Source organism: Electrophorus electricus, chromosome 11 (assembly GCF_013358815.1).
Source record: "Electrophorus electricus isolate fEleEle1 chromosome 11, fEleEle1.pri, whole genome shotgun sequence".
In the NCBI taxonomy this organism is placed as follows: Eukaryota; Metazoa; Chordata; class Actinopteri; order Gymnotiformes; family Gymnotidae; genus Electrophorus; species Electrophorus electricus.
In genome coordinates, this window is record NC_049545.1 from 11,217,630 (window position 1) to 11,245,577 (window position 27,948).

A 27,948-nucleotide genomic window follows, 5' to 3' on the forward strand; every position below is an offset into this window, starting at 1 on the left:
ACTGAAAGATCACTCATGGGTCACAGAAATCCTCAACACAATGACACTGGTTTGATGAAATATTTTATTTGAACCCTTTAAAATTTGTCATTTAAGGACAAAGGATTCTTAAGAACTGTGCTTGCAGTCATAGGCTTATAGACACACACACACGCACGACTCTCCATCTCATACATTCCAGTAGCTCATTCACACGCATATTAGCATGGGAAAATGATAAAAAGCAAAAGCATTTTACAGCTGTTACATTAATAGCATCATTTGAATATTTTAAAGAGACCCTTAGAATTCTTTTTGGCATCTGCTGTGGTAGACATCCCAGGTAGGTATGTAGGTTAACATTTTTCCATTATGTCCTTATGTCTTAAGTAATATATGTATGCATTACCAGTAAGAATGGGCTTATGGATGCCCATATTCTGGTGTAATGTGTGTGTGTGTGTTTTGGGTCTCTATTTGACCAAAAAGAAGCTGGTGCCCATGTTGACAGCCAATCCCCAAACTGCACTTTTTCCAGTCATGTATTGTCACCAGCATGCTGGAATGTTACTCTACTAGCTACATATTAACAAAACTATGCAATGCCTATAATTTAGAGCATCTTAAAAGCCCATGATAGTAACCTGTTAATTGTTATCATGGTAGCCTTGAGATATTGTTTTCCTCTAAAAAGTGAATTCACTGAGAGTCAACAACGTCACTGTATGTTTAACCCTGTAAAATGGCTCAATTTTGATTTGAAGGCACAAACCGAGCCATAAGATGTAACAGCACATTGTTTAGATCTTATCTGCATCTCTGTTTTTCTTTTGTTTTTATGGTGAGCCTGGGTACCACATCAATCACAGTGAATATGTTTCAAGCTAAATGTAAATGAGAAAGGTGGATACTCAAAACACAGTTACAAGCAAACAAATAAGTTATCGAATTTATCTACATTTAGTATAGGTATATTTCTAGCAAGGATAAAGCTCTCTCTTAAGTCATGATGGTTTAACTCCGTGGTATATACTCAGTGTGGGACAGGACCCAATTCTGGAAGGACTGCAAAGTCAGAACATGGCATTAAGAGGAGAGATGGTGAGAATGTTTTCTTCTCCCTCTGTTCTCTTAGCATTTACCCTTCAGATTTAACAAACCAAGTCTTAATGGACTAGTTCAGGGAAAAATCTAATTTACAGAATTTTTCTAAGAGATGGTTTGGTTGGTGTCTGGAGGGTAATGGCACATGTGTGATAATTTAGGCATGCAGTTAGCAAAATACTAACTTCTGGACATAAGATTCCATTCTAATTACCTTACCCTGAGTTCCAGTTCAAAACTAAAGAAGCAAAATCAGATATTTCCATTCTAATTACCTTACCCTGAGTTCCAGTTCGAAGGATGAGGGTATAATCCTTCCTAGAACAGCTCATTTGAAAGTATGGTGACATCATCTTTTATTACCTGATGTCTAAAGAAAGAAAATGCACATTTGCACTCTCCCAGGTTACATCTGTTTTGACACTGGGTACAATGGCTATGTGTGACTGTTGGCGAACTAATAAAGAATTCAATGGAGTACAGAAAGTGTTTTGACACACACAAGCACACCCACAAAAGACTTAAAGCTTATATATGTCAGTCTTCCTTTCTTTGTTCACAGAGGATCTCTGCCCACCATAAACATACTTATTGTAAAATATATTTATCGAAAGTAGTGTAAAAAGCCCTTACATACTCTTGGGGCTTAAGATGATGGGTAATGCAAACAAATAAGTTATGGTGAGATGAGTTTGCAAGCTAGTACTCATTTTAGAGTGTATGAAGTGCATACATGCATGGTGTGTGAGGAGGCAGCATCCTTCACTACAGAGAAACACCTTTGCACGATTGCAAAGCCCCACTGGTCAATTATCACATGAAGCAGGAGCCATAAAACATAAAGTGCTGAATTCCTGTGTCCTATTTAAATTATACTAATACTATGTTATCTAGATTATTTGATATTTTATAGAAGGTAGGATAACTTAAATTGATAAATAAACCATATTTATCTTCCCTAAATTATGTATATATATGCATTTATTTATTACTATAATCTAACATATTTACAGAGAAAATACTACTTTTGCATCTCCTTCCTCCTTTGTAACCAAATGCCACATCCAAACAATGCTTTAGAAAGCCGGATGGGCCTGATGAGTACAAGCTGAGCTGTGTGGGTTTATGCCCCCTAGTGGACATAGTAAAGCCAGTACACAAGGTTGAAGAAGGTGTAGGTGATAGGGAAGATGACACGGGACCACTTGTCAATGGCATTCACGTCTGTTAGGTCTGGAATTTTCACCTTTAGTTGAGAGGCTCGCCTCCTCAAGCGGCTCTTCTTTTGCGTGATTGGCCGCTCAAGGGCAGCGGTGGGCCGGCCATACAGGTCATGGCCTGTAAGAGGCTTGCGGTACTGGATGCTGGCACTGTCATAAGAGAACATGGTGTTCCGAGGGTCACCAAGACCACCTAGCATCTCAGCCCCAGTGAGGCGCAGATCAAGGTTGGTGAGGGGAATGTTCCCATGGGGATCCACCTGTAAGAAGGAGAGAGAGAAATGGGGAAGAGACAGGGTTTAATAGGGAAGAGATGCACTGCCTTACAAAAGCCAGCCGACTGTTAGATCTGCCCACCTGCACTTTGTTGCTTTCTAGCCTGCTCTTCTCATTGTTGCTCTTGGCAGCTTTCTCTGCCACTTTCTTCTGTAGCTGGGGGCCTCGGCCAAAGAAAATGTAGTTGACAAACGCATACTCCAGCAGGGCCAAAAACACAAAGACAAAGCAGCCCATCAGATAGATATCTATGGCCTTCACATAGGGGATCTTAGGAAGCGTCTCCCGGAGATGGGTGTTGATGGTGGTCATGGTCAGTACAGTGGTGATTCCTATAGAGATACAGTTAGACTTACACTAATGGCCTGCACAAGTAAATAGAACTTGCAAGAGGGAATAACAGTAATGTTATCATTATATAATCATCTTAAAATATTGGCATGAATACTTTACACACCTTAACATGGTTTATCTGTTTTATGAGGTTTATGCGATGTAATATTTACCACAACAGCACTAAACCTATTACTGTTACACACACACACATACACACACACACACACACACACACACACACACCTAAGGCTACCCGTGCTGCAGAGGCATCATAGTTGATCCAGAAGGAGACCCAGGAAAGGATGGTGATAAGGTTTGAGGGCATGTAGGTCTGCAGGATGAAATATCCAATATTTCTCTTCAGCTTAAAACTCAGTGACAGACGAGGATAGGAACCTTAGGGAAATAGGGAGAAGAAGAGAACAAGATCTTTGGCACACACTCACAATAATAATGTGCTAGCACCTTGTACAGCCTAGACAGAATTACATTCAAAACATTTACAATTCAAGAGCTAGGACAATTCTATCATCCTTCGATAGCCTAGATAAACCGTTACGAAACCAGGAATCAGAAATACAAACACACATACAGTGCCATCTATCAGTAATTAAACAACAACAGTTTCTTCTTCAGCACATTGGAGTTGAAATTAATGCATTTCTTTGAGGTTAAACTGAAAAATATTGGTTTTTAACCACAGATCTTTTTATCCCATTTCAATTGACCAAAGGTAAATGCACAAATAATGAACCTCTTAAATATAAGAGGGTAGTGTTTAGTTTTTGGTTGCAGACCGCCTAAAGAAACCACCAGAAACAAGGCCCAGTGCAGTCTGCTTTTATTAGCGAGAGGTTTATTTCACAACTGATCAAAACCATAAAAATGTAAATACTAGATACATGTAATTAAATACTGCATAATTTTAAAAGTAACACTTTTTTTGAGAATCTTTGAGAAAATTCTAATAAGAAAATGAAATGTATCTTGTTTGTACACCATTTGCTTCACCACAGGTCCACTGAAATGGTACCTCAGACGTGCTCCTAGCATACACAGTTAACTGCTGTCATCTCGGTGACTAATCCCTGGTATTAACTCAATAGGTATGGTCTTCAGTGCGGATTTGCCATTACTGGTGGTGCTTTGGCTGCTCAGAATGAAGTTTCCAGCTGTTTGTAAAATTGTCAAGACAACTTAACAAAGCAACTTGAGGCCAAACTGTTCTCCTGAGTGCTGACAAAATATGTGAGGTCTAAATTCTTCACTTCTAGGGCAGACTTCTGGACCATAATATGTCTTCATTGCTGACAGCCTATAATGCTGCTGTTTTCCAGTCCTATGCTGTTTTGGGAGCCTTGGACTTTAGTACTGCTTTCAGTGAGTGAAATACTCAGTGGGGTTTGGGCAATTGACTTGACTAGTCGAGAACATTTTACTTTTTGGCCCTAAGAATCTTCGTACTTGGTTTAGTAGAACATAAGTCTTGCTGCAAGAACTATAAACATTTTTAAGGCACTTGGTTGGATCAGAGGATTTAAGATAATAGGATTTAAGTGCTTCAGAAATGATATTTCTGCTACTGTCAACAGTCTCATCTGTATGAACAAGTAAGCCAGCTTCATTAGCAGCTACAAATACCATTGTCAACATAGTATAACAGTAGTACATGACATCTTGCATCTCAATAATATTCTTGATGATTAAATGTATTCTTCAGTTATGTCACTCAGGTCTCTCGGGTTGTATGTTATTTCTACAGCCATGTTCTTTTCAGATGCTTTTTAACAATGTATCAGACGTTTGATTTTGATACATCAAATGTTTTGGCTGCATTTGTATTCTATAATTTTTTAGACTACTTACATGGCATTCACACTTTGGCCCTTATGTAGAGACAACAGCAGTATTAACTAGAATCTACTCTTCACTATGATTCTTTTGTATGAATTCATGATGCAACAACAACTTTTCAGCCAATTATAAATGGCTAGTTAAAATGGGTGGACTATGTATAAAAAGGTTGCCATTTTTGTGTGGTTTATCCAATCTGTAAATATTCTTTAATTAAAGCTGACATTCTGCACTTGAACACTCCTAGTTCTTGTTAGATTTAAGTGTGTTGGCGTACGAAAAACAAAACTCAGTCTCCAAATACTGACTGCATGTTAGATGGGTTGTTTATGTCTAAAGCTCAAAGAACAGTCACACAAAGTACAGCCTAATCATGCACTTGATAGAAGATTTTATACCTGCACTTGAACGGTCCTGTCTAGTAACAACTGACATAGTATTGTAATATATTGTATCTTTCAGTCTATGTTTCAGCAGTGACACTTATTTCTGGCAGTGCCGTGGTTTAAAGGTATTTTTGGACTCTAACCTATTTGTGCTAGCTAGGGATCGTTTTCTGAGTAGACATCAAAAACACCACTACCCCATAGACTGGTTTGGCAAGACAGCCAAAGCGCAACTGCTCCATAGAATGGTTAAGTACTACTGCTCGATTGAATGGTTAAGCACCACTGCTCCAAAGAATTATTAAGTTTGTCATAGAGGAGCAGCACCATGGCACAAGAAAAAAGTTCTCATCACTTCCTAACTAATTATTCTACAGGTTGCTGCATGAGCTTCAGTAGATAATACAGTACATGCTACATAAGGCAGGGTAGCAGGCATAGTATCCCTGTGCCCCCCACCACAAAGGTCGAAAATCATTTTGAAAAGCAATACTGTGCATAACTGTTGCATTTTAAACATGCAGCATGACGTTACATAGTGGTGAGAAGATATGCTGTACCTGTGGCGAACACTGCCTTGGTAGACAATGTTTCATAGTCAATGATGGAGAACTGTGGCAATTCAATGTTGTCCACCCCTGTCACTGAGCTGCCCCCCATCCAATAAAACTCAATGTCATCTGTAGTGTAACCATCTGTGAAAAGAAAGAGAGGGGCTTAGAAAGAGATTGAGAGAGAGAGAGAGAAATTCAGTTATTTACAGGGCAACAAAATTCATAATACTGTGAAACTATAAAATTTGATCGTTCATATCCGTGTTTGGCTGCAGTCCTTAAGGCTCTGTGAACTGGGGCCTGTTTACAGACGTGGAAGGTATGCTCACTGCTCACTGCCATATGGCATCATTTTGTTATAAAACCATCTGGTTCCCTGCCATGTTCATTTAGAGTGTTCTCGTCAACTTGTCTTCAAACACATTTTAAAACAACAAAAGCAACTTTCAAATGTTATAATTATCTCATAGATGTTATGTTCTAGTGTGTTTACTATATGAGATTTTTTTTATAGTTATTAGCTACTGTAGCTAGCTATAATATACAGTAATTGATTAGCATTGTTGCTAGTCCTTAGTGTTGTTCTGGTAGGCCTACAATACTCTGAAGTGTTTCAAGATGTTCTCGCTTTTGTTTTAACATAACACAAAAGAAGTGCCTTTTCTTAATTTTAGCTACTTTATTTTATTTTTCCTTATTGTATGTAGTTCTAAGATTCTTTCACATCTATGAATAAACTAAATACATTTAATTCATTCATTAATTAGTTAATTAAGAGTAATTAGTAAATTTGCAAAACACCACTCATGATTTATAGAATTAAATACTTCAAACTCACATAAATTTTACTTCTGCACTCACCAGCACTTGTTTAGAAACAACTCCCTTATTGGTAACCCTTCTACAGGTCAGTAGTGACAGGACATTTACAATTGAGGCATTGAACCATGTATCATGTTTGCAAAGCACACTGGGCATTTGCTTTAACACGGTGCCTCACTGTTTGTATCAACTTATTGTTACCATGTGACTGATGATGTCCAAAGGTTATCATATCACTGAAACACTGGTGGGGATTTGACTGGTTTGAATTTTCTTTCTGGAAGAATGAATACTAATCTGGGGTTAGTCATAAAAAAGTGATTTTGTAGCTGAAGGGTGCAGGTAGAAACACTGAACTGGGGTCACTCAAGTTGTGTTGAGCATGATTACAGTTGGAAAGCTGTGAGGGAGTGTTATTCATATCCTATTAAAAGTGGTCACATTGTGAAAGATGGGCAGTAAGAATACTGAGTTGGTGTCAAAGCGAATGAGAAGGTATATACGGGGGAGGAGACTGTAAATGACCGATTTGGAGTCAGACATATTGAGCTTGATATGTCGTTGAGGGTGGGTTTAAGAATACTGATGTGGTAGTGGTTGTCTCTCCACACAGCACAGGGCATAAGGCACATTTGCCATTGGTAATTGCTATTTCGTTGGAAACAATAAAACTTGCTTGCACTGCTGCACCTTTCTGTGCTGTTGTTGTTGCGAACATGCTCTCTAACAGCTTTTTGTTTTATGTCGTAATGTAAATTGTAATCTTTCATGACTGCATCAGCCTTAAATTTAAGCTGCATCTACATCTCTTGAGTGAGAACAAGCTCATCTCAACCCCTGCTCCTCCTGCCTCATTAACTTTTCTTTTGTTTAGAAATCTCTGTAGGTACTTTGTAGGTGCACTCATGACTAAGCAAAAAAGACAAATCTGTAGAATTGGGGTCTGTAATTGGTCAGTCACATCATAGTCATTACTTAATTTAAGAGTGCTAATATGGCTTAGGGGTTAGGAATGCTAAAGAATAGTCCCTCATATTGAGGGTAACTATATGGAATGGGCCCCTGTAAAGATATTGATCTGATTTCATAATATTCAAAATGTGAATGCCCAGTGCTGTAAGAGTGGGAACATCTCTGTGAGAATTCCTCAGACTGGGCTAATGGGATTTTTCCTCTCTGTAGTTTTGCCATTATCTACAAAGAACAGAGGGCCCTGGCACATTATAGCTTCATTATGGGACAGAAGCCATTTATCTTCTTTATCCAATTTTGTCATAGAAGATACAGTCTAGGTGACATCATTGACTGTCACCATGACTACAAACACTAAAACTTGAGTCTTTTGGCCATATTCAATTTGGTACTAATATTCAGAGTCAGAGACAGGGCCCAGTTCAACATTCATGTCAAAGGTGAGTCTGAATAAACTGTTAGGAAACATCATTCCCTGCTTAAAAGCATATTAATCGGCAATGTGAACATACCCAACCAATGGGAACATGCAAATCCTGAGAGAACGACCAGAGTGATCTGTAGCGTGTTCGCTGAGATGTTAGCAATGCGGTTTCTAACGCATGTTGTGATTTGTGTCTTCTAGCTCGGACATGACATTGGCCTCACAGAATTACAGCCGACTGCCCGCCAGAGTGCACACCCAATTACAACCACTGTCCGTCAGCTAGCGAGAGACAGAAGCCCAGGTTGGGGGTGTGGTGGGGGGGAGGGGGGGGACAGAGTAAGCCATGTTGAAAACGAAAAAAAACAAAACGCATCAGTTAGCACAGTTGTCCTCTCTCCAGGCATGGCTAATGATACATGACACGTTGTACTAATGTGCCTTGGCTGTGTGGAGGAGTCTGGCACACCAAATCAAGAGTTCGCCATCCTCTGGGCAGGGAATGCAATGCTTACATGGAATTGTGCTACTGGCTGTATTCCAAAGCATGCCAATAAAGGAAATCCAAGAGGAGACTAAGGCTACTCTTCTGTTCTCCCAGAACAGAGAAGACAGCAGGCAGACAGCGAGCATTCGGCCATGTTAATTTCTGCACAGGCTGATCAGTAGTACATAAGAGTTGGGGTAAGGGAGCTGATTGAGCAGACACCTCACACTGCATTTCCATGGCTGGCTAGAGAGCCTGGGGAGTGCAGCAGCTTGGCACGCAGGTGGAATCTATTATTGACGGCAAGGTGATGTGGAGGGCCCCGTGTGCCTTAATGCAGCAGCTCCAGCATTTGGCTCTGACTTCCTCTGACTGGCAGCATCCACAACATCTCTATCTCCCCCTGGGTTTTTTGCCCAGCAAAACAGATGTTTATTTTCTTTTTTTGTACACACAGTATGTAACAGAACTTCTTGACCTTGAAAAAACATTTAAAGATGCAGTGTCTCACAAGGCTGAAAAGATGCCTATTTTACAGAACCACAGATTTGTCCATTCACTGGGGGCAAAAGGCACTGTGAAGTTCAATATGCTGACTAAATGTTGACCTCTGCTCTGAAGACAAGTAATTGCCACATGCCAATCACATTTTTAGTATAGAGTGTTTCACCAGAAGATCCACAGGGTAGTAGATACTCTGGTTAGGTCATGTTTGAACAAGAGTTTTCTATTGCTATGAGTTTAAGAAACACTGGAAATGGTTATTTTACACTTCACATCTTTTCAGCAAATGAAAGAGTGGAGACAAGTCCACAGTGCTGGTTCACATATTTGTTTCTGATGACCACTCATTTTACCTTAGTGAAACTGCAGTTAGGGAAAGAATCAAACACTGACATGCATGTAAAACAAAGTAATGTAATTCAATGTCATATGATCCAATGTGTTCTAAAGGTACATCCGACATTTGAAAGCAATGGCCAGGCTTGATCTACTGCCACCCTTTTGGTGTCACCTGAGGGACTACACCAAGCCAACCAGACTTGGTGTCATCTTAGGCACTGCACCCAGCTAACCAGACTTTTTCTTTGGTATATTCTGCCATTGTACTTAAAGTTCAAGAACTAGTACTGCTAGTAGTTGTCCATCATCCACCCAAATATACACGCTCCTTCTTAACAGTATTGTATGAACTATTGTCCAGTTGTGTATCTAATCACAATAGGATTCTTGTGACTGATGATTTTAATGTTGTTAATGCCTCAAAAAGACAAAAAAAACTACTGAACTTTTAACCGTGTTTGATTTTACTCAGCACATAATCATGGTCATACTAGATTTAGTCATGACACAAGGCTTACATAAATGGAATTTTGAATATCGCCCTCTCTGATCACTACTGTGCACTTTTAGTATGTCTAATTTTTGTCTGGATGTCCAATTTTCACCCAGACCACCATACTATCAGATATCACAGCCACCCCATCCACCTCTCAGACCATCACTTTCTATCCTTTTCTCTCTCTCCCTCCCTACTCTTTCCATCCATACCTCCCCAATGTATTCTTCCTCCTTCTGTCAAAATCTATGCTCAATCGCTCCCTCTTCCCTTACTTCTACCATTTTGTCCACCCTTCCTCACCCTGACTCTCTTTCTTCTCTACCCCTGGATACAGTTAATAATACTTTCCTTTCTACACTCTCCTCATCGATTAATTTGTGCGCCCTCTCCTCTAGACCTGCAAGATCTCCCCCACCTGCCCCTTGGCTAACAGGAGCTCTCCACTGCCACAGGAGAGAACCAAGGACTGCAGAGAGGCGGTGGAGGAAACCTCGCCTAGATTCAGACCTCAGCTCATACTAGTCTCTCCTTTCCAAGTTCTCACTAGAAGTAACATCTGCAAAGTCATCCTACTACAGAGGAAATTTGAATCATCAGCATCTGATCCATGCAAGCTCTTCAGTATTTTTTCTTCTCTCCTTAACCTTCCCCTTGAGGGGAATGAGGGAGGCCTCATTTCTTGCTCCTGAGGATTTCATCACTTTCTATGCAGCAATCCACCAGTCCTTTTCCTGTGTTCCCACTCTTCCAACCAGTGTTCATTCCTCTATATCCAACTCTCTGGCTTCTTTTTCTCCTCTCTCCTCAGAATTCTTCAACTTCTGACTTCCAGCAATACGACTACATGTCTGCTGGATCCCATTCCTTCCACTATGTTCAAGACAATCTCAAGAGATCTGCTTCCTTTCATTTCAGTCATCATTATCAACTCCTTATCCTCTGTACATGTACCAACTGCGTTCAAAACTGCCAGGGTGGGACCAATCATAACGAGGGCAACACTGGACAGCTCCAACATAACCAATTACAGACCGGTATCACTTCTCTCTTTCTTCTCAAAAGTTCTTGAATGAGCAGTTTACAATTCAATTATCAATTCAATTATCAATTACAAAATCAATTATCTCTTTTCTTCACCCAGAACCAGCTCCATGATCCCAATCAGTCTGGCTACAACCTGGCGCATTCAACAAAAACAGCCCTCATAGCAGTAACAGAGAAACTTCATACTGCCAAAGCTGTCACACTGTCTTGATTCTTCTGGACCTTTCATCAGCCTTTGACACAGTAATCCACAACATTTTCCTGTTCTCTCCAGCCTTTGTGTGACTGGCTCTGCATGGAAATAATTTCAGTCCTATCTGGAGGAACAGTCGTATCAGTTAACATGTAGACTGTCCACCCATGTCCCCCAGGGCTCAATATTAGGCCTTCTTCTCTTTGTATGCTCATTCTCTTGGTGTTTTTATATCTTCTCATGGCTTCTCTTACCGCTGCTATGCTGACAATTAATTATTTCCCACCCTTTGACACAGATGTATCGCAGCAATTATTATATTTAATAATTATATTATGGATGACAGCCCACCACTTGAAGGTCAACCAACATTAAGCATTTACATTTATCTGACGCTTTTATCCAAAGGCTTACAATTATGAGTACAATTTGAGCACATAAGGGCTTTTCTCTGGGGCCCAACAGTGGCAGTGGGACTTGAACTGGCAACCTTCTTATTATTAGTCAAGTATCTTATCCACTGAGCTACCACTGCCTAAAACCAAACTTTCTGTACCTCCCAGGAACTCACAGCCATTACCATGACCTCACAATTTCCTTCGAGAACTCCCTAGTATCACCATTTGAAGCTGCTTATAGCCTGGGCATAACTATGGACAACCAGTTGTCATTCTCAACTCATGTTTCAAATCTGGACCGGTCTTACAGATTTCTCCTTTGTAACATACGAAGGATTCAGCCTTTTCTCTTGCAGGAAGCTGCCCAGGTGCTTGTGCAGTCTCTTCTAATCTCAAAGTTAGACTACTGCAACTTGCAACTTGCTGGTCTTCCTCTAAGAGCCATAGGACCTCTTCAACTTGTTCAGAATGCAGCAGCACAACTGGTCTCCAATCTTCCAAAGTTCACTCTGCTGTTGCATTAGCTGCCCCCATCACATTTAAAACCTTGATGCTTGCCTACAAACACAAACATGGACCAGCCCCTCCATACATGATGTCAATGGTCAAAGCCCAATCCATACCTCGCGTACTTCAAACCTTGGCTTGAAACACCATGCTTCAAGTCTCATGGAAGACAAGCTTCAAGACCATTATCTGTCCTGGCTCCCAGATAGTGGAATGAACTTCTGCTGGCTGTCCAGACAGCAAAGTCCCTTCAAATGCAGACTGAAGACCCATTTATTTGTGGACTATTTAAATGAACACTGATCCAGCACCTATGTCAAGTAACTGAAACTCTAGTACTTATTGTAAGGTATTATTTATTGTTATTTATTGTACTTATTGTTGTCTGAGATAGAGTTTATATGTGTTTTGCACTTCTAGGCATCAGCATTGATCTCTGTATTTTAACAGTATTCTATTTCAACTGTATTTTAAATTCTGACTGACTGTACTTGCTAGTATACATTCTATGAGTAAATGACAAAGTCTCTCTGGATAAAAACATCTGCCAAATGCCATAAATGTAAATGTACATGTTTTTATTGACATACTAACACCATAAAGAAAAGTGATATTTTAACATACAAACAGCAGCTTTAGTAACACTGAACATTACAAACTTTCTTTACATGTTAACTCAAGAAGACATGACATGGTTAAGATCTGTTTTAGATAGTGTTTTGCACCAGAAGGAACTACAGAGAAGTCCTTGACCATAAAAATGCCTTAGAAAAATGAATAGATAACCCAACTGAAAATGGACTGCCTCAAAGCAGAATAGAAATTGAGGAAAATTATTCATTATGAAATTCTTAAAAATCATATTAACATTCATAACTGTGCAGTACAAAGACAGACATACAGTTATGTGCAAAATAGCAGCAGTCTAACATCACTAATGTATTTAATTACTGATTTTGGCAGAAAAGATAATACAACATGGGGGGAAAAAAAATCATGACTAGGTGTAGCCGAGTAATGGGCAACCAACAGAATCAATGGTCATGACATGCATGCTGCTAATTGGGTGTAATTGACTCATTTAATGAAAGGGGCGTGTTGAAATTAATAGCAGTGTTGAGTTCAATTAGTGAGGTCATTCATTCTATGAAGAAACAGGTGTCAATTATGGCTCTTATTTAAAGAAGGAGGGCAGCAAATGTCGTACCTGCTGGTTTTAGCCCTTGCTCAGTGACTAAAATGGGTCTTTCCAGATATTGTACCAAAGGAGAAAGAACTTTGATGAAGAAGTTGATTGGCAAAGGGAAAACATATAAAGAAGTGCATAAAATAATTGGCTGCTCAGCTAAAATGATCTCAAATGCTTTAAAATGGCAAACAAAACCCAAAACACGTGGTAGGAAAAAAAATACTACCATTCGCGTAGATCATAGAATAACAAGAATGGCAAAGAAACATCCAATGATCAGCTCCAGGGAAATCAAAGAAGATATTCAGTTACCTGTGAGTACTGCAACAATCAGAAGATGCCTACGTGAAGCCAAACTATTTGCAAGAAACCCTCGTAAAGTACCATTGCTGAAAAAAAGATGTGGTGAAAAGATTACAGTTTGCCAAAGTTGGCCATTGACTGGCCATAGAGAAGTGGCACAACATTCAATGGACAGATGAGAGCAAGATTGTTCTTATCGGGTCTAATGGCCACAGACAGTTTGTGAGACGACCTATAAACACTGAATTCAAGCCACAGTACACCGTGAAGACTGTAAAACATGGAGGTGCGAGCATAATGGTTTGGGGATGTTTCTCATACTTTGGAGTCGGTCCCATTTATTGCATGCCAGGCACCATGGACCAGTATGAATATATCAAAATACTGGAAGAGGTCATATTGGCTTATGCTGAAGAAGACATGCCCTTGAAATGGGTGATTCAGCAGGACAACGACCCCAAAACACACCAGCAAACTGGCAACATCCTGGTTCCAGACCAACAAGATTGATGTTATGAAGTGGCCAGCCCAATCCCCAGACCCCAATCCGATTGAGAATTTGTGAAGTGACATCAAAAATGCTGTTTTTGATGCAAAACCCAAGAATGCAGAAGAACTGTGGAATGTAGTCCAGTCAGCTTGGGCTAGAATATCTGTTCGCAGTTGTCAGATGTTAGTTGACTCCATGCCACACAGATGTAAAGCAGTTATCAGAAATAAAGGTTATACAACTAAATATTAGTTCATTGATCAACAGAAAAGCTAAATCTATAAACAACTTTCAGTTTATATGGTAAATATTCAAGTTTGTAAATGAAAATGAAGACATTGCTTTTTTTTTTTTTGAACAGTCCATTATTCTTTTTTCTTCATTTTCAGTTTAAAAATTTATATTTCGTTCATTTTTTCATTTGGAATTGAATGTGCAGTGCTCCCAGTGCCTTTGTGTATATGGAAATAAATACTACTATGAGGATTGAGCTTCTTCTCAGTTCTTTTAAAAACACACTGCTATTATTTTGCACATAATTGTATCTTTCAAAATTCAAAATGACAACGGACACATTCCAAGAGGTTTATCTCAATGAGGTCTTGACATTGAAGTGCGATTTTGCATATGTAATACAAAACTCACCAATATTTTGCCACATTTAATAACTTCAAAAGTACCAGTACTGTCCAGTAGTGGACAATAGCTAAACACTATGAATAGTTTTTAAAAGATGAGAGAATCAGAACTTTGAAAAGTTCTGTGTTTTAGATGCTATTCCAAAAACATTTTTAAAGTAGTATTTAACAGCCTATGTCTTACTATGTTGGACATTGTAAATTATTCTTTGGAAACAGGCATTTTTCCCCACACACACTTAAAAACAGCAGTTGTAAGACCTTTATTGAAGAAACACCTTGATTCTTCAGTTTTTAGCAATTACAGATCAATCGCTAACCTTCCATTTTTGAGTACAACTGTCTTCTCACAGTTTAATGATTTCTTACATTAGCACAACATCCATGAAAAATTCCAGTCTGGCCTCAGTGCAAATTACAGCACTGAAACAGCATTAGTGAAAGTAGTAAATGAGAATACATGCTCATGGAGTTTCAGTGCTGATGCTTATGGATTTGGTACAATGATTCTTACACAGCTTGAGAACATGGTTGGTCTTTATGGAACTGTATTAAACTGGATTTCTACATATTTAACTGTAAGACATTATTTTGTAAGTATATGTGAACATGCCTCAGACAAACTATTCTCTGTGGTGTGCCACAAGGCTATGTACTTGGGATAATTTTATTATCTTTGTACATGTTGCCATTAGGTTAGATTACTAAGAAGCATGGAATCTATTTTCATAGTTATGCAAATGATACACAATTTGAGCACCAGACAAATATAGATAAATTGGTAATCTGCCCAAATTGTTAGCTGAATGAACAGCAATTTACAACTTAATGTAGACAAGACAGAAATAATTGTAATTGGTAGCAATGCACAGGGAAGACTTAGAAATCTGGCTGTATAGACAAAAAAGGTTTGCAGTTCTAGACGTCAAGGTAACTTTAAACCACATTTTAATTATATAACTGAAACTGCAACCTATCATTGAAGGAATATATGACAAGTGAGAGCATATCTCTGTCTGCAAGGTGGTATGGAACTGATCCATGCGTTCCTTTGTGCTGAGCACCCTAATGCACTGTTCACAGCACTTCATGCAAACTGTAGCAGCAAGAAAATTCACAGACAATAAAACAAGATCATATTAGACCAGTTTTACTCCACCGGCTTCCTGTTTTCTTTAGAATTGACAATAACATTTTATTACTTGTTTTTAAATCTCTTAATGGTTTCACTCCTTCATTCATTTCTGAATACCTGACAGACTATGTTCCAAATCACATCTTAAAATTTCTAGTGCTAGCCTTCTCCATATTCTACATATGAAACTTAAAACAGCAGAGAGGCATTGTTCCATTTAAATCAAAGAAAGGTTCCTGTACACAGCATCAGTATTAAGTATGCACTAAAGAGCTGGAATACTCCACCAATAAATATTTGTCAGATTCCTTCTGTCACTGATTCTAATAGAACAGCTGAAAATTTATTTTACCATTTCCTTTACCATTGAACAATTTTATTTATTTCCCTTATTTTTTACTGGTATATTACTTTTATTTTAGTTGTATTTTTATGCATTGCATATTGCTTCTATGTACCTTTTTCTTGCACATTTTAATTATTATTAATGCATTAATGCATTGCTCTTATTTGTTGTTATTTTATTATGTCTGCATTATTTCTGGATTACCTTTATTCAATGTATGAAATGTGTTTTATTATTATTATTATTATATAAAAAAGCTTTTGTAGGTCATAGAATATGTATGTGACAATGTTCTGTAGAGTATCACATCATTATAATGAGGATAACTGTAAAATCATACTTCCAATAAACATTAAACAGGACTCACAGCTTTCGATCTCCAGGGTGCAGTTCTGCTCATCCAGAGGGTATCTACGCAGATCCATCATGCAGGCTGCCGTTATAGTTATCCTATGCAGCAACAATCAGTTAATACAAACGCAATTCAGAAACGGCAGCCCTCCGCAAAATATAAGATTAAATCAAAGAAAGGTTCCTGCACAGAACATCAGTATTAAAGCTAGCACAGATGCTGCACTGTGTTGAAAAGGTACAGATAAAACTTTTTTTTTATCTGTACCTTTTCGGGGAGGGGGGGGGGGGGGGGCTTGTATGCAGGTCAGCCATGATGCTTCTTACTGAACAAATGGGGAGCAGAGTGGAAGAGGCTGACACCATGCAGTGATCAGTATATCTAACAGATAACATATCTACTTCTGTTTATGACTGTACAACAAAACCTGGCATAATAAGGGTAAACAATAATAACATTAAAAGTAAGTATAGATACATAGATGCACTGTGCAATAATGCCGGGTAATATGTTGAGCATTTTGACATAAATATTACCTCAGGTACCGCTTGGTTCTTGCGACAGACAAAATCATAATTATACACTCACCCCTCAAAGCCCCCCCCCCCCCCGAAGCTTTCATTCTTTCTCACGGTGCTGTGCTTTCAAGCTCCCTCCCTCGCTTTCCTCTTCCCATAATTGCCTTCACACTGCCCCAGTCATGGCTTCCACCATGCTCCGGTCTCAAGTTGGATCTTAATTATCGCTTGCTTTAATTAATGTTGCTTCACACACACACAGCCCTTTCAGTGAGTGACTTCCGGACTTTGTAGCACCTTATGATACATCTGGAGTCCCAGATGCATTTTGGGTACAATGCTGTCCTTCCTCTTTGTCCTTCCTCACAGAGGCAAAGCATGCACGCACGCACACGCACACGCACATACACACACACACACACTCCAGCTTTGACACACACTGTATTCACAAGTATTGATTTACTCAGTAATCACAAACATTTATAGACAGAGCACTTGAACACACACACATTCCACATTAGACTGACAATGTCCACACTTCTAAGACCCAAATAGTGCACTAGATCTTAATTATACAGCAGAGAGAGAGAGAGAAAGCTATCTCTGCAAAGCTTTCTAAGGTATATGGTGAACTGTGAGCTGAACAGAGAACAAGTGAGAAGTCTGTAGGCTGCCCCGTGGGAAAGAAATACCTGCAGTGAGAAAGTAGTTTGGTCTCCCAGTGCAGATATTTTAAGATATTTTTCTTCTTCTATCTAGGAATGTCATATATTCATAAAATATTTCAATTTGATCTTTTTCCCAAAAGTTTTTACTGTTGTACAAAAACAAGAACTCCACCCCAATTTTGAAAAATCCTCTTTTTCCTGTTCGGTTTGTTACCCACACTCATCTATCTGGCCATCGGTTGGCGTAGGTCTAGGGGAGGAGTACTTCTAAACATACTACATCAGTGCCTAGATAGGGCAAACACTGCCTCATCTTTCAGCACACAAGCTGACTCACACGAGACACTCGTTCCGCTCTGGGATTTCAACTCCAAAAAAGCAGCATCAGATTAGCCAGGGCCCAGAAGATGAGCCACATGCTAGTGCACACACATTGTCTGAAATCAAAAGTTTAGATGGAGGCTTATATCACCGCAACTGAAAATGAATGCCATGGAGACAAACAGTCAGCATGCGCGTCCAGCCCACACACCACACACCTGAGGCCATAAAGCACGGTTCCATCCGGATGCAGGCGGATCATGCGGTTCTTGACTGTCACCCCATGAACGAACGATTTTTTGTCATTTATGAAGTAAGTGTCAGGCACCCAGAGCTGATCAGCCACACGGTTATCCAGTGTCAGGTTCAGGGGAATCCCTGTGTAGGACAGGCGCTTATCACGCCACGATTGCTGGAAATACATGGTGATGGTATAGTCCTGTAACACAGAGACACTTTAATTACCTAGGATACACTCTTTAACAACCAGCAGGTCACAGGCAAACACAGCAATGTATAAAAAAATTAACCAAGTGTTTTATATGCACTATATAAATATCACATATAATCTTCCAATTGTATTTATCAGATACTAATAAACCTTACAATTCACATAACACCATAATCTAAGAACATAAAATGTCAACAACAAGGCCTGTTTAAATTAAATTAAATTAAAATCACAGATATTAGGCACCTTGATAAATTTAAAATTTAAAGTGATATTTTCATGCAACAAAAAAGATTTAAGATTTTGTCCCCTTAATATTTTTGTCCTGCAACATATAGATACACTGTCCTGCAACATATAGATACACTGTCCTGCAACATATAGATACACTGTCCTGCAACATATAGATACACTGTCCTGCAACATATAGATACACTGTCCGTGTGGATGTGGCATCTTTCATCTTTGCTTTAGACAAGAGCATTCCCTTTGCTGCATTTAGAAATATTTAGAGCTAAAAGCAGTAACACTTAGCGTGCAAATTTGTTTTTGCTTTTCATTTCCCATGATTTAAGCAGCTACAGAGAAGCGACATCCTCTCTCTTCCTCTAGCTCTCTCTCCATCTCTCTCTCTTCCTCTAGCTCTCTCTCCATCTCTCTCTCTTCCTCTAGCTCTCCCTCCATCTCTCTCTCTCTGCATCTATCTTTCTGTCTCTCCTCATCTGTGCATTTTGTTTTTGGCTCTCCTCTAAAGAACTATCCATACAATAATTCACTACCTGCTAATTTCTCTAAGACAAGTAACTGAATGTTTGAAACAAATTTAAGGAGACGGGCTGAAATGCCACATTCAGTCCGTTTCTCATTTGAATAAGAGGTGGTCACCTGCTAAACTAACACATAATTAACAGGAGTGTAGAGACAACACACACAGGCTCAACAGAGGCTTTGCAGTGGCTGAGAAACACTTGAATAAAGAAGCAAATTAACTACCACTTAAATACCCTTAACCTCCCATAGGACACACCGGCGAAGGATTTACAGCGGCCATAGGATATGGACATGAAAAATAAGACAAAAGATTACCTATTTAAACCCACTGAAAAGCAAGTTTATCCTGGCTAAAGTAAACAATGTAAAACAGGTAATACAAGTAAAACAAATTCTGCAAACAGAATTGGGTTTTTTTGGTGTACAAATTTACACATCACACTTAATGTCAAACACAATTTGTGGTGCCCTAGGATCAAATGCAGGCTTTCGGTGCATACTCCCTGGTCTAAAACATGTCCTTTAGTACGTGTCTGGCTCACATTTCCCCATATAGCTTTCCCTGCAGTTCACAGTGTGCAAGCCAGGTGCACTGGTAGGCAGCAAGCACAAGCTGTCTCATGATGTTTCACATCTTGATAGGAGGAGCTGTCTGTTCAGACCTTCTTATGTCATTTAACTTCCCACATGGCAGCAGTGTGGGAGAATCACAATGGCACACAAAGACAGAAGCAAAACAACTGGTGCTCATTAGTCCCACCACAGTTATGCTGCACTTAGCCAACTATCCAGGCTAGTTTAATATGTCCTGTCCTTGAGTTTAAAGGCACATAATATCAACACTTTAATTAAGATTTGCATAAAATCTGTATGTTTTCCAGAGATGATCAAATCAAACACAAGATTTAAAATGGGATATGAGAAGTGTGATTTGAACATTCCAGCCACTAGCCTAGGGGCTTCTCGCGTCTTTTTAACGGTCTACAGTGTGAGAATATTCCATTTCAGGGTGATAGCTATTTTGAGCAGAATGGCTTTATGTATAATCCTATTGTTTAAAGAGAAAGCTCCTCCTCTAAGTTTCATTCACAGTGCTCCAGAAAAGCGCGTTCCTAATCCAGGTCTCTGCAGTGCGGCAGCAGCCTCCCTTACCACCATCAACCTATGTAAGATACTTCATTTTATTTCAAATCAAAAAAGGGCAGAATAAAAAATGAATGGAGATCCTAGAGATCACTTGTATTGTCCAGCCAGGTGTCTCATCATGCATCTGAGGGAAGGGCCGTTTCTAAAAGCCCATGAAACATTTCAGAGAGCTGGTGCTCTCTGAAGAGGACTGATCCAGCAACGCCTCCTCATTTACCTTATCTGTGCTGCAGCACTTTGGTTAACATTCCCCTCACACATTCACACACACACACACACACACACACACACACACACACACACACACACACACTCTCTCTCTCTCTCTCTCTCTCTCTCTCTCTCTCTCTCTCGCTCTCTCACACACACACACACGCACGCACACACGCACACACACACACACACAATGCATGCACTCATACACACACACATGCATGCATGCATGCACACTCACACCCACACCATTCAGGCTGGTTTGCACTTTATGAAGATGCTTATGTTAGCACTTCAGAGTATGCCTTGGGGAAACAAACTTTCTGCAAACTTTCTCATTTCTGTCACATCTCAAGTCATCTAGGGCACATGAGAATTACTCCTGCAGGACACTCATTTGACGCCTTGACAACGGCTGTGCTTGTTGACATGCTTAGATGACATAATGGAACCACATGTTTCCTATTAAGAACAACAAAGAACATATATAAAGTGCTCTCTCGTTGTGTAATGTTTATTTGTCATCCAGTAAATCCTGTAAACCCTAGTACTAAATATAATATGAGAGGTGTGAGAGTCTGCATGTTTGTGAAAGAGGGCAAGAAATAAGGCAAAGAGGGAAAGACAGACAGAGTGAGTGAGAAAGAGAGAGAGTGTGGGAGAGAGAGAGAGAAAGAGAGAAAGCCAGTGGGTGTGCCTCAGGTTTGCTTAGGACAAATGCCTCCCTCGGTCTATTATTAGAAGCAGCGGTTGCCCCTGACAACTGCTTAAAACCATCACTCCAGCACCTCAACTTCTTTACAGAGCACTCTGATACATGCACACACACACACACACACACACACACACACACACACACACACACACACACAAATTCAAGGTAGGAACCATGCAAATAGCTGTCGCCCCTGCACTGCAGTGCTCTTTCCCATGACCTCATTTCTCTAGGCCCAGCATGCTGAAGAGACAGCACTCAGCTTCCAGAAGCACAAGTAGACTCACAAGGTACAGGCTCAGGAACGGCAAGAACACACGCTCAGGGAGAGAGGAGGACAAAGCAACACGGAGAAGGGAGCACTTGAAGCCCAGATGTCCCACATGGCCCAGTGCCACATCAAATACGCCCCCTGCACTCCTCATCTTCTACAGGCCTCAGACGAACCCATGTATTGAAGAGATTAAAAGATGCCCGAGAGGAGCTGCTGCAATGTACAGGCAAAGTCATTGCTAGGAGATTTGAGTCCAAGCCCAGAGACGACTGGGGTGGGGTGGGGAGAATTCTTTCAGTGGTCTTTTCGTGTATACAGGTCCACAGGACTTAGTGTGCACAGATGTAATGACCAACATAGGTTTAAAAAATAAACACACATTACACACACAAAAAGGAACGGTTAATATTGGCTGCTCAAATGACGCACTGGGATTTTAGAATGTGTTTGCATAAAGAGAAGGACAGAGAGAGAGAGAGAGACAGAGAGCGAGAGAGAGAGAGAGAGAGAGAGAGAGAGAGTGGGAGATTTTGATGAACACTGCAGAGAGGTGCAGTTCTCTTAAGGAAGAGCTGTAGACCAATGTAAACTCTGGGTAAATTAGGCTAAATTCATTCTAAGGAAAAATTCCTATTTACTCTCCAGGGCTTGGTATCTCTTAGTGCAGAACACCCTGAATACCTCATCACTGTGGCACACTGTTGCTTACAGCTTACAGGTTAAAAGTCTCAGTTTAAACATGAGATCTTTGCCTTTTAGAGAAATCATAACATGTCCAATGGTGGCTACCCTGTAATACTTGGTTGACAACCTATATGCACAATTGGGATACCTGTCTCATACCTGAACCACACATTCGCGTTCCTTAATCAGGCCTACACACTTACCTGAACTACTCATTCTCTTTCCTTAATCAGGCCTACATACTTAATTCTCTATTTTGGGGCCTCTCTTTGTACATACATAAAACTGTCCCATGTAGCCTTACAGTGCATTAGTATCTTCATGGTGCTCATGATGTGCATTTTGGTCATTTGGGGTCCTGTGAACCTAGCAGTGCACAATAGTGGGACAACTTGCACACTAAAACTGGAGTTTGATATAAATGAGGCAGCAGGTTGCATGGTGTTAATATTTTTGCGAAAGGTGAATCATAGCTCCACTTTAATCACCATATTTATACATACACAATACACAAACCACAAGTATTCTCATGCAACCTAATGATTAGTACAGCTGTTTAAAAGGTATGAGGAAAGTATTATGATGGATAATATTAAGCTCCACACTCTTCTATTTATATTCGGCTTCACTCAATTTGCACATAGATGTGACTGCACTTATATGCACAAAAACTGCAAGTGCATTTTGCATATGTCCTCATGTCCTTGTGACTGGTAGCAGTGATTTCACAGGTCATTGCTGTTGCCTTAGAGATTTTCAAAGCCCATTTTCCCTGCTCCACTTCTCCTCCAGGGCTCAACCACTAATTAAACATATCTTAATTCTATTGGAATTGTCAAACCCTCAAAAAAATACTCTTGACATTTATTTCTAGACTTTGCCAAGTCAAGTCAAATATATTTTTAGGAGCATTTTCCTGCTACAAATGGAAATGACATCCTTTTGGATGCATCTGGCTAGACAAGAGCAGTTACCATGTTCCTGAACACTCTAAGATCTTGTTGCTGCCATAGTTTCAGCCAGATGCACTGGTCACCATACAGGCCTAAGGCCATGTGTGTCACAGATGAGGTGAGAAACTCTGGATCACGCTGCTATTTTCTCCACATTTTCCTCCTACCATCACTAATACATTAATGGTGGTACCATGTGTACAAGAGAAGGAGAATATGTCCTGAAACTTTACAAACCTTAAAACCTTAAACTAACCTGGCTTTTCTCTTCTCAAGTCTTTCCTATAGCTCATATGGTCTCCCCTCCAAGGAAGCACCTGATGTGCTTTTTTGTCTACTACAGTGTTTGATACATTCTTCCATTTCCAATGTGCTACAGAGCTAAAACAACAGAATTTGTGCCCCAGGCCAATTTCAGACTGTGTTGCATATATATTCAAACAGGGTGATATGGTGTGAGTGCACTCTCATGGCATTGCATCCTGTGAAATAAACACTACTCTTGAATTTCAGTTGGGATGTAGCAATTTGTACAGTTCAAATTTGCATTTATTTCCTCATTTAGTCCAATACAGTATCGGCATCCACTAACAACACTGTGCCCTCTAACTGCAGTCCAATAATGTGTCCACTAATCTTTGTCTACAAACCTCAGTCCAGTACAGTGCCCACAATCCTCAGTCCATTACTGTGCCCGCTAACCTCAGTCCAGTACTGTGCCCGCTAACCTCAGTCCAGTACTGTGCCCGCTAACCTCAGTCCAGTACTGTGCCCACTAACCTCAGTCCAGTACAGTGCCCACAATCCTCAGTCCAGTACTGTGCCCACTAACCTCAGTCCAGTACTGTGCCCGCTAACCTCAGTCCAGTACTGTGCCCGCTAACCTCAGTCCAATACTGTGCCCACTAACCTCAGTCCAGTACAGTGCCCACAATCCTCAGTCCAGTACTGTGCCCGCTAACCTCAGTCCAGTACTGTGCCCGCTAACCTCAGTCCAATACTGTGCCCACAATCCTCAGTCCAGTACGGTGCCCACAATCCTCAGTCCAGTACTGTGCCCACTAACCTCAGTCCAGTACAGTGCCCACAATCCTCAGTCCAGTACAGTGCCCACAATCCTCAGTCCAGTACAGTGCCCGCTAACCTCAGTCCAGTACTGTGCTCACTAACCTCAGTCCAGTACTGTGCCCACTAACCTCAGTCCAGTACAGTGCCCACTAACCTCAGTCCAGTACTGTGCCCACTAACCTCAGTCCAGTACAGTGCCCACAATCCTCAGTCTATTACTGTGCTCACTAACTTCAGTCCAGTACTGTGCCCACTAACCTCAGTCCAGTACAGTGCCCACAATCCTCAGTCCAGTACTGTGCCCACTAACCTCAGTCCAGTACAGTGCCCACAATCCTCAGTCCAGTACTGTGCCCACTAACCTCAGTCCAGTACAGTGCCCACTAACCTCAGTCCAGTACTGTGCCCACTAACCTCAGTCCAGTACAGTGCCCGCTAATCTCAGTCCATTACTGTGCCCGCTAACCTCAGTCCAATACTGTGCCCACAATCCTCAGTCCAGTACAGTGCCCACAATCCTCAGTCCAGTACTGTGCCCGCTAACCTCAGTCCAGTACTGTGCCCACTAACCTCAGTCCAGTACAGTGCCCACAATCCTCAGTCCAGTACTGTGCCCGCTAACCTCAGTCCAGTACTGTGCCCGCTAACCTCAGTCTAATACTGTGCCCACAATCCTCAGTCCAGTACTGTGCCCGCTAACCTCAGTCCAGTACTGTGCCCGCTAACCTCAGTCCAATACTGTGCCCACTAACCTCAGTCCAGTACAGTGCCCACAATCCTCAGTCCAGTACTGTGCCCGCTAACCTCAGTCCAGTACTGTGCCCGCTAACCTCAGTCCAATACTGTGCCCGCTAACCTCAGTCCAGTACTGTGCCCGCTAACCTCAGTCCAATACTGTGCCCGCTAACCTCAGTCCAATACTGTGCCCACAATCCTCAGTCCAGTACTGTGCCCGCTAACCTCAGTCCAGTACGGTGCCCACAATCCTCAGTCCAGTACTGTGCCCGCTAACCTCAGTCCAGTACGGTGCCCACAATCCTCAGTCCAGTACTGTGCCCACTAACCTCAGTCCAGTACAGTGCCCACAATCCTCAGTCCAGTACTGTGCCCACTAACCTCAGTCCAGTACAGTGCCCACAATCCTCAGTCCAGTACAGTGCCCACAATCCTCAGTCCAGTACTGTGCCCACTAACCTCAGTCCAGTACAGTGCCCACAATCCTCAGTCCAGTACTGTGCCCACTAACCTCAGTCCAGTACAGTGCCCACAATCCTCAGTCCAGTACAGTGCCCACAATCCTCAGTCCAGTACAGTGCCCACAATCCTCAGTCCAGTACAGTGCCCACTAACCTCAGTCCAGTACAGTGCCCACAATCCTCAGTCCAGTACAGTGCCCACAATCCTCAGTCCAGTACAGTGCCCACAATCCTCAGTCCAGTACAGTGCCCACTAACCTCAGTCCAGTACAGTGCCCACAATCCTCAGTCCAGTACAGTGCCCACTAACCTCAGTCCAGTACAGTGCCCACAATCCTCAGTCCAGTACAGTGCCCACTAACCTCAGTCCAGTACAGTGCCCACAATCCTCAGTCCAGTACAGTGCCCACTAACCTCAGTCCAGTACAGTGCCCACAATCCTCAGTCCAGTACAGTGCCCACTAACCTCAGTCCAGTACAGTGCCCACAATCCTCAGTCCAGTACAGTGCCCACTAACCTCAGTCCAGTACAGTGCTCCCTAAGATCCTTCCAGTTCTGTGTTCCCTATTGATGGTGAGCTGCACTTGCTTTTCATTTTCACTGGTCCTCCATGCAAAGCCAGCATTTGCACTCAAACAGAACTAAATGTACCACCTCCTATCCTATCCTATCATAGGCCACTATCCATAATTCACTAAAAGGTCACAGGAAATGTGACTTCACATGAAAACAAAAGTGCACCTACAGGGGAGATGCATGTTAACTAAAGGATGTAACAAGAACACTTCAGTAAAACCTGCACATCTTTACTATGATCATCACAATTACTTTGTACTATTACTGTTAACTTATTGCAGATGTATATTAGTATGACTTGATCATGGTAAACCAAGGGCAATCATGTTAAAGTAAAACCAGTAAAAACCATATATACTATATTTCTATGTCTGTTAGAATCCATACTTGGGATTACATCAGTAATAGCAGGCATTAAACACACCACTACCACTATACATTTTAAATCATCATCATCAAGTATTCATTAACAAGAACTAATTATCTCAATACATTGTAGTGTTTGATATGCATTATTACCCCTAAGAGAGCACATGTGTATGTTTCTCAGAGGATGTATACGTGCGTGCGCGCGCGCGTGTGTGTGTGTGTGTGTGTGTGTGTGTGTGTGTGATTTTTTTGTGCAATCACAAAGATTTAAGCTTATGTAATTTTAGCCCTAAAACCACTCTAAAAAACACTAAAGCACAACATTCCAAAATGATTAAAGGATTATGTTTTTTTCTGTCCTATATCTCTGTATGTAATATCGACATATCTCCACAAGTAGAGTGTGTGTGTGAGTGAGAGAGAGAGAGAGAGAGAGAGAGAGAGAGAGAGAGAGAGAGAGCGAGAGAGAGAGAGAGAGAGAGAGAGAGAGAGAGAGAGAGAGATCCTGTCGTTAGAAATGCAGCAAGTTTTGAAACATTGCAGGTCTAATCTACAGACAGGACTTTGACAGCTCCCGTATTTTGCATAACCCCGTATTTTGCATAATCATGAACACACAGACATAGAAATAAACTTCAAATCAAAACATAGGCCGGCAGATATATGCAATATGCAGAGCCAACTGTGCTACTCACCATGTTCACCTCCGACACCATGTCGATACTGGAGATGTCAATACTCATCCCGACGTCAACCGGAGGACCTGCAAACGGCACATCGACGGAACAGTTTCGTGACAGGTAGATGCATTAAACATGTGACATCCATCATCCCTAGATCCCGCACGTTATCATAAAGACATATCAAGACGTGGTGCACACAGGACATTTTAGGGGTGCACACAGGACATTTTAGAGGTGCACACAAGTGCTGCAACCCAAGTTCATTACCTCCGAAATCCGGCCTGAGCCGAATATCATAGCCTTTCAGCAGTTTATCCACTGTGAGTTTGACGTACGACATGTTGCTGGGCTCGCTAACGCTGAAGAAAAGGAAAGTGATATTGGAGAAATTTTGGCAGAGTGCAGGCAGACAGATATGAACACCACGCCACATGCAAGCATGGCACGTCTTACCTGTGCGCAACCGGACTACGGCCAAGCGATAAAGCCATCACCACCGGGAGACACAAGATCCCCGCGCGCCAGTGGTCTCGAGTCGTCCACATTACTCTCGCCGAGAAGAGACAGACCTTGAAGCAATAAACTTAGTCTGAAGCAGTTCCGCAATTTCAGCAACGCATGCGCGACGATGTGACCAACATAAATATGCAAATGTCCCCAGACGCAAGATGTTCTATAGAAAAGCGAATGCGGGAGAGGTGTTCTTGTGTCTGCTGGGCTTTCCAGCGCCGATGACGCGGTTGCCGAGGTCGTGTGGACGCTGCTTGCAAAGCGTATCAGTATGCCGGTCAGATCCCATCGCCTCTGGCGCGGTGTGCTTGAACCGGTGAGCGAACGCTACAGCTTCTGGTGAGGGTTCTTGTCTCCCCCTGCAGCATGCGGAGAACCCTATAGTGAAGTCGTTCGATATTCTCCTCGTACAGCCTAAATCGTGCGCTTTGTCCAGTATACCTCACTGCATGCACGACCCGCGCAGAATACGCATTTTTG

The 27,948-nt window shown here is 41.2% G+C and overlaps 1 protein-coding gene across 1 annotated transcript; it reads right to left on the reverse strand.

The window, feature by feature from the left end:
• Positions 1-46: 46 nt before the first annotated feature.
• Positions 47-27,948, reverse strand: gabrb1 (gamma-aminobutyric acid type A receptor subunit beta1). Its single transcript, XM_027023581.2, has 9 exons — positions 27,412-27,948; positions 27,226-27,317; positions 26,971-27,038; positions 18,077-18,297; positions 16,367-16,449; positions 5,716-5,850; positions 3,159-3,311; positions 2,661-2,911; positions 47-2,563 (listed from the first exon to the last, which is right to left on the reverse strand). The coding sequence occupies exons 1-9, from the start codon at positions 27,501-27,503 to the stop codon at positions 2,216-2,218; spliced, it is 1,443 nt and encodes a 480-aa protein (XP_026879382.1). The 5' UTR covers positions 27,504-27,948; the 3' UTR covers positions 47-2,215.

Bases quoted from the DNA above. Each gene is read 5' to 3' on its own strand.
- gabrb1 (XM_027023581.2), bottom strand. From the start codon at position 27,503: ATGTGGACGACTCGAGACCACTGGCGCGCGGGGATCTTGTGTCTCCCG. The intron at 27,039-27,225 runs GTAATGAACTTG...TGCCGTTTGCAG, and splicing joins GCTCAGGCCGGATTTCGGAG to GTCCTCCGGTTGACGTCGGG. The intron at 18,298-26,970 runs GTGAGTAGCACA...TCTGTGTTACAG, and splicing joins TGGTGTCGGAGGTGAACATG to GACTATACCATCACCATGTA.